This window comes from Jaculus jaculus, chromosome 4 (genome assembly GCF_020740685.1).
Source record: "Jaculus jaculus isolate mJacJac1 chromosome 4, mJacJac1.mat.Y.cur, whole genome shotgun sequence".
NCBI lineage: Eukaryota > Metazoa > Chordata > Mammalia > Rodentia > Dipodidae > Jaculus > Jaculus jaculus.
The window spans coordinates 5,406,236-5,413,199 of record NC_059105.1 but is presented as its reverse complement, the minus strand read 5'-3'; the positions used below and the strand labels follow the sequence as shown (position 1 = coordinate 5,413,199).

At 42.3% G+C, this 6,964-nt stretch overlaps 1 protein-coding gene across 2 annotated transcripts; it reads left to right on the top strand.

Annotated features, from left to right (window-relative positions):
• The first annotated feature begins 516 nt into the window (after positions 1–516).
• Ccl20 (C-C motif chemokine ligand 20) lies at positions 517–3,269 on the top strand. Of its 2 annotated transcripts, none has more exons than XM_004662863.2 (4): positions 517–650; positions 1,667–1,781; positions 2,409–2,486; positions 3,079–3,269. In XM_004662863.2, exons 1-4 carry the CDS (start codon positions 572–574, stop codon positions 3,098–3,100), a joined length of 294 nt encoding a protein of 97 aa, XP_004662920.1. In that variant the 5' UTR covers positions 517–571; the 3' UTR covers positions 3,101–3,269. The 2 variants fall into 2 exon arrangements, with proteins under 2 accessions (XP_004662920.1, XP_045004254.1); XM_045148319.1 differs by having other exon boundaries at positions 527–650; positions 1,670–1,781.
• The last annotated feature ends 3,695 nt before the right edge of the window (positions 3,270–6,964 follow it).

Here is a 6,964-nt window from a genome sequence, read left to right as displayed (position 1 = left end):
TTACATTACCCGCTGTGAAGGTTGGTCTAGAAATCCAAGGGCTTTTCTCTCAGCTGACTCTCAATCATACAATTTTAAGTGTGTGTCCGAGGATTCCTGGCATCCCACCTAACTGTTCCCCTCCCTGTGTGGTTGTGGGCAGGACGCAGGGTGCAAAAGTATTGAAACGTTTCCATGCAGGGGCTGATCTTCGTATCACCGGGGCTCCTCTATTTCAGAGTCAAGAGCAATCCAGTTAACAATGGACAAAAGCCATTTCTGAGCTACGCAAGGAGCTGCTTTTCCTCTTTGTACATCCAGAGGAATTGACATAATTCTTTCCTTTCCAGCCCGCCCCAACCCCTACTTAAACTTTACACCTTCCCAACATTAAGGAAAGCAGGAAGTTTTCCCTGTGGGTTTTCTTTGTGACGACACCATGGTGGGGCAGATTAATCAATGGGGAAAACCCCAGTGAGAGCCCGCCTTCTTTGTGTACATTCCCAATATTTTGCTATAAGTAGGGCGGCTGGCAGAGCCAAGCTGGCACTCCTGGCACTGGGCGAGGAGCTGATCTCCCCTGGAGCTGAGCATGGCATGCAGCAGCAAGACTCTCCTTCTCCTTGCTGTGGGGTCAGCCTTGCTCCTCTGCCTCTGCAGCCAGTCGGAAGGTAAGCACCCTGGATGCTTGTGCAGCAGAGACGCCTGTTTTCCTTCCTCCCTCAGCCCCAGGCTCACCCAGGAGGCCCAAGGGATGCCAGCCTGCTAGGAAGTGTAGCAGAGGGAGAGGGGGTAGTCGTCAGCTGTCTGGGGAGTGGAGGAGGGAAGCGCCATGGCTAGCAATCAGGCAGGCTCCCTGCTGGCAATTCCAGGAAAGTTAGGGCGTGATATTCTTTCAGAAGTGTCAGAACTTCAGGACAAGGTCCTCGGGGTGAGGTAACACTGTCTAGCATTCCCAGTATGTAAGGTCCTTCTGAGATCTAGAGATCGCTTCCCCTTCCCAGCCTTTTCACCTCCCAACTAAATGTCAGGAAAGTTCATAACTTGTCCATTTAGGTGCAAATTGTGGAACTTCACTTGGATGTCCTCCCGAATGGGGACACTGCTCTCTAGCTTTGAGGTCGTGTTTACCAGCACCTTACAGCAGGTCACAGGGTGACTCAGCGGGGTGTTCAAGCGTTGCTTTGTTACTGGTGTTCACTTAAGCTGCAGGTGCAAAGCCCGATAAAAATTAAAACCTGTCATTATCTTTTTCTGAATTTGAAAGCCTAATATATCTAAAGAAGTGTTTTTAAAACTATTTTTAGTGACAACTTACATAATTATAGACAATAAACCATGATATTTCCTAAATGTTGAGGTTGGGATAGGTGTCCATCTTCTTGAGTAACTATGGTGAAACGGTCAATTACATTTCTTGCTAGAGAGAGAAAAGTTGTGGTTTCTAAACAACATAAGTGAACCTGAACTTCTCAGCACAGCATTTTAAAATAATCACTGGAAACCATTAAATTGGATCTTAATTACCCCAAACAGGTTTCAAAGGTCCGAAAACCCTTCCACTACACAGATTGTTTACCATAAAAATCAGATGCAGTAGACTTGTAGCAACTTTAACTAATTCCACAATACCAGTTATAGGAGAAGTTTATTGCTGTGGACTTGATGCCTTTTGTTTTCCTTTTAGCAGCGAGCAACTTTGACTGCTGCCTCCGGTACACGGAGAAGACCATCCCTAACCACCTCATTGTGGGTTTCACCAAGCAGACGGCCAACGAGGCTTGTGACATCGATGCTGTTATGTAAGTTACCTCTCCGTTTTCACTCAGTTAGGTCAGGAATACAGGTATAATTTTCTTTCACTTTTTTGTGGTAAGAATAGCTTTATTTCATATGTTCTTCAAAGCTTAACTTAAGATGGAAATAAGCCAAAAACTTTGTTTGGTTTTTTTAAGCTAGGTAGCATAAGGCAGAAATCGCTTTCTTAGATAAACTTATACATTGTTGAATGCCGTGCAACGAAAGCATAGGCTTTGAAATGTGCATCTTCTACTGGACAATGTTTGGGACTAATTATATTGTCAGCTATGATATTTATGAATCATATGGAATGTTATGTTTTGGAATGATACGTTATCAATCAGATTCATGTGTTTTACATGCAGCCAAAGCAGCAAAGTTGAATGATAATTTCTGGACTTTATCTTCCCACACTGTGTGGTCACCTGTTATGTTACAGAGAAAGTCAAGAAGAATCAATTTCATTTCTTGTATCAAGATTTATCATAATCAGTTTTTCCCTCTCATTTCATGTCTTGAAGTAAAATGTTTAGTGTGTAGAGTCATCTGGGATTTAAAATTCCCATTGCATGTTCTGTAAAAGGCATTAAAAAGCTTGCTAAACACTAATCAAACTTTCTGCTTTTCAGCTTTCACACAAAAATGAAGTTGTCTGTGTGTGCCAATCCAAAACAGAGCTGGGTGAAGAAGGCTGTTCAAATCCTCAGGTATGAGATCTTTTCAAAGGAAATAAAGGTAGGATGGGCAAGAAAGGTGGATCATGGGTCTGCTGGAATTCTCCTGCCTAAGTACAATGGAAGGAAAAATTTAGATTGGACCATGCAAGCAAAGAATACATTTTCCACCTATAGATTATCATCATTATTGTGATTACTTTCTTTTTAACATTATATATTAGATTTCCCTGTACATTTGTTAGTCCCTAGCTGCTTGAACCTTTATACACACACACACACCACACGAATATTAGACTTCCTGACATTAGTTAAAAAGATGCCAAATGGTTCTGGTTTATATTAATATAACAGAGGGTCACATTTTTTCCATAGCTGGCACCTAACAGTAGTGTACCATGGACACTGCATGGGGAAACAGAAGATGAGTGTCATGTCCTATTTTTTTAACTAGCTCAGTTGTGTTGGGTGAAGACTTCCTCCCTCAACCTCAGTTTCTTCATGTGCACTCTGAGCTGCTTTGCTTCTTGAGATGAGATTGAGGGTATGTGAGGAAACTTTTAGGTGCCAAGGCCATCCCTACCAACTAGTTCCCCCTTCATTGTGTGCACTCTTCTTCCTACAGCCGAAAAGTCAAGAGGATGTGAGAACTGATGTCTTCTGTGATGGAACTGGACACAGCCCAAGAAGTAAAAGAATACAACTGGGGTCAAAGATCTCACCCGCACCCCATTCAGCACTTACATGATCTGTGTCTCATTGGACTTGTCCAATGGATGAAATTGATTCATATTGCATCATACTTTGCTTTGTTTCAGCTCATGTTAGAGTTATGCTGTATTTTATTTTAAGTTATTTATAGTTTTAGATGTTCTATAGTTAGTTATTTAATACTAATTTCCCATAAACTATGTGGTTCAGTGCAAGTTATTATACTATGGTTTGGGGGGAATAAGATTATATGGGGCTTCTTACAAGCAATTTTTTCTTTCTTGATTTTTTGAGGTAGGGTTTCACTCTAGCTCAGGCTGACCTAGAATTTACTATGTAATCTCAGGGTGGCCTTGAACTCATGGCAATCCTCCTACTTCTGGCTCCCAAGTGCTGGGATTAAAGGCATGCACCACCACACCCAGCTAATTTTTTCAAACTTTTAAATTTTCTTCTGTATGCTTAATTTTGTCTAATAAATTATAATTACTTTGTAAGAAGAAACTGATTATAAGAATGAATATTGAAAATAAAGGAACTAACAAGCTACTTATTGACTGAGTCTCATCTTTTATAAGATACCCACTGAAATATAGTTTTACAAATTTTTCTTTACCTATTTGCATATGTATGTGTGTGGGGGGGTTTGAGGCATACCAAGGCCTTTGCCACTGCATCTAACATCAGTCACTTACATCACTTAAAAAATATTTTATTCATTTATTTGATGGAAAAAGAGGGAGAGGGGAAGAGAGAGAGAGAGAGAGAATGAGAGAATGGGCATGCCAGGGCCTACAGCCACTGCAAACAAACTCCAGACACATGTGCTCCCTTGTGCAATTGGCTAATGTGGGTCCTGGGGACCTGAACCCGGGTCCTTTGGCTTTGCAGGCAGATACCTTAATTGCTAATCCATCCTTTTAGCCACTTACACCATTTTTTGTCAGTTTTATATAGGTGGCATGGGAATTGAACCTAGTCCACCAGGCTTTGCAAGGAAGCACCTTTAACTGTTGAACCATCTTCCCAGCCCCTGACTGAAAATATTTAAAGGCACAATAATTATGAAAATTTTCTGAAAATTTATAATCATCATTTAATTATGCCTGACTGTTTACCTATCTTCTTAAGATTTCAGGCTTGATTATATATAAATTACAATGAAAATGTTGCTGTTTGTAAGTTGAAAGTCATCCAAAAATATAAAGAGGCACAGCCAGATACTTTGTGACCAAGAAACATGATACTTGGAGAAATCACTTAGTACATCACTCAGTTATAAACCAATCATTTCAGCTGGCACAATGCATCTTCTTTAAACATACACATATATCTTTAAACATCTTTAAAGAAGATTCCCAAAATACAATAATTGCTCAGGAGGGTCCCATAAACCAAGACTCAAAACATATGAAAGTTCATGAGAATCAGGAATATGACTCCGGATCCTGAAAGGATACAGTTGCTTCATAATATTCAGGGAGCCAAAGCTCACAGAATGCCTCACCACAGCCCTGCAGATGGTCTGCCTCAGTTTCCAAAGAATGGGAAGGACCACTTCAGGCATGCATGCTGATGAAGCAACGTGCACTCTAGACACACACACATCCCTAAGACAGAGCAGAGGTGCGTCTTTTGATGCAGAGGCAAAAAGTATAAGAGGTTCAATCTGCCCTGGAGACATCTCCCTGCCATGAAATAGAAACCCTGAGTCATCAGGGAAAGTATGCTCAACATCCTGTTGTTCATTCAAGCTTAGTTGTTTTGCGTGCCAGGCACTGCGCCAAGTGCTAGAGAGATGGAGTGACTTAAGGTTTGTAATTTGCTCATAGTTAATTAGGGTTGAACAATGCGGCCAGAGGGAGGGATAACAAATCACCAAGCTATTACAGCAATGGTGACAAGCATCCTTAGCAAAGGAAACCATGCGGTGTCATTGGATATCATTAGGAAGGCTTCGGATGGACCGAATATTGAGTTTGGCCATATCAGATAGCTAACCCCATGTTCTTAGACTATGAATAAGGAGGTTGGCATGGCTCAGCCCAGGGCTTCATCTGAGGCGAGAGGGACCAGGAGAGGCGGGTAGATGGGAAGGGGCAGCAGGCAGTGCTTGGAAACACCGAGGACCTGTTGGAGTTGTCACAATACCTGTGGGTGGGGGACCACAGACATTTGGCTGACAGGAACCTGGGATGCTAAGTGTGCTGAAGTGCACGAGGCACTTCTGCGCAGTGAGGAAGTGTCTCTCCCTAAGTGACACTCACGCCTCCCCTGAATCGCGCCGTACCCAGCAGCACGGACGTGGGGGTGCGGTGGGGCCCGAGTAGCTGCCGATCGCACAGGGCCGAGAGCTGGCGTAGGTGTGGTGGTTTGACCTTGAACGTGAAATCATCGAGGAGCCACTGAAAGGTCCAGGGTGAGCTCAGGGTGGCACAGGAAAGGCAGGCTGGGCAAAGGGAAGCAGACGTACAAGGGGTACCTGTCGTAAGGTGAGAGCTGGTAAAATGTCAGTTGTGATGGTTAATATTGCCAACTGGACGGAACCTACAATCCCATAGGAGACCTTCTTTGGGCATATTTTGAGGGACTTTTTAAACATCAGGTTAATTGAAGTGGGAGACCCACCGTAACTATGTGCAACATTATTCCATGGGTGGGTGAGGTCGTGGACCAAATAAAGAGACAGCCAAGTGCCAACACTTATCGCATTGCTTCCTGACTGCAGATGCAATGTGATTGCCCACCTCATGCTCTGTGGCTTTACTTTCTGGCTCTGATGGACTATGTCCTTGAATCATGAGCCCAGATAACTCTTTTTAATCTCATCTTTAAATTGTTTTTGCCGGGTGTTTTGTCACAGCAATGAGGAATGTCACTAATCAGTTACCGATGAGATAGAAGAAAACGTTCAGAAGAGACAAGTAGTGAACGCTGAGGCATCCTAGACAACGTTCTAGCTTACCCCGACTAGGCACTCTTTCTTGGAACTGCACAGCTAAAGAACGTCATCGTGAAGGGACACAAAATTTGATTGCTAGGAGAGCCCACTAGGTAAGCCTTGCATGGTGAGAAAATTTAAGAAAACATGTTAATATTCTGACGGTGCCTAAGTCTTTGGGAATGAGACATTTGAATAACTATTAGGCAAGTTTCTGGAAACCAAAGTCTCCAGGACAGAATGGCTGCCTGACAGAGTGGCCATCAATGAAAGTTAAGTGCATGGATATGAACTCACAGTTGGATGAGGTGAGCAAGACACTTGAGAAGTCACATTGAAATCACAAAGGCTGGCCTGAATGCTTGGTGGTGGTAGGGGTGCTCATTTTGTAATTTGAGCATTTCATCCATTACTCTTATTGGATTAACCGTGTTCTTGGATTAGGGATATGCTCTCAGTTCAGTTTCATGTATCAAAATACACATCGATATAAGGCTTAATGAATTTTTAAGGTGGTACATATCTGTGTAGCAACTGTGCTCCTTTGATGTTCTTAGTGCCCAGAAATATGTCTTTGTACACTCTCTCATCTGGGAGGGAAAAAGTAAGGCTGAAAATGCTATCCTCATTGCAATATCTGTCTGCACTAATTTCACAGTTGATTCACTTTCTTTTTCTTTATTTAACCTATGTGGAGCTTTACAAAATATATTCTTGGTACCTGGCTTCTTTCATTGGAGTCTCCCTTATAAGTTATTTTCTTTTCTTTTTTTTCTGTTCATTTTTTTATTAACATTTTCCATGATTATAAAATATATCTCATGATAATTCCCTCCCTCCCCACCCCCACACTTTCCCA

Bases quoted from the DNA above. Each gene is read 5' to 3' on its own strand.
- Ccl20 (XM_004662863.2), top strand. From the start codon at position 572: ATGGCATGCAGCAGCAAGACTCTCCTTCTCCTTGCTGTGGGGTCAGCC. The intron at 651-1,666 runs GTAAGCACCCTG...TTTTCCTTTTAG, and splicing joins CCTCTGCAGCCAGTCGGAAG to CAGCGAGCAACTTTGACTGC. The intron at 2,487-3,078 runs GTATGAGATCTT...TTCTTCCTACAG, and splicing joins AAGGCTGTTCAAATCCTCAG to CCGAAAAGTCAAGAGGATGT.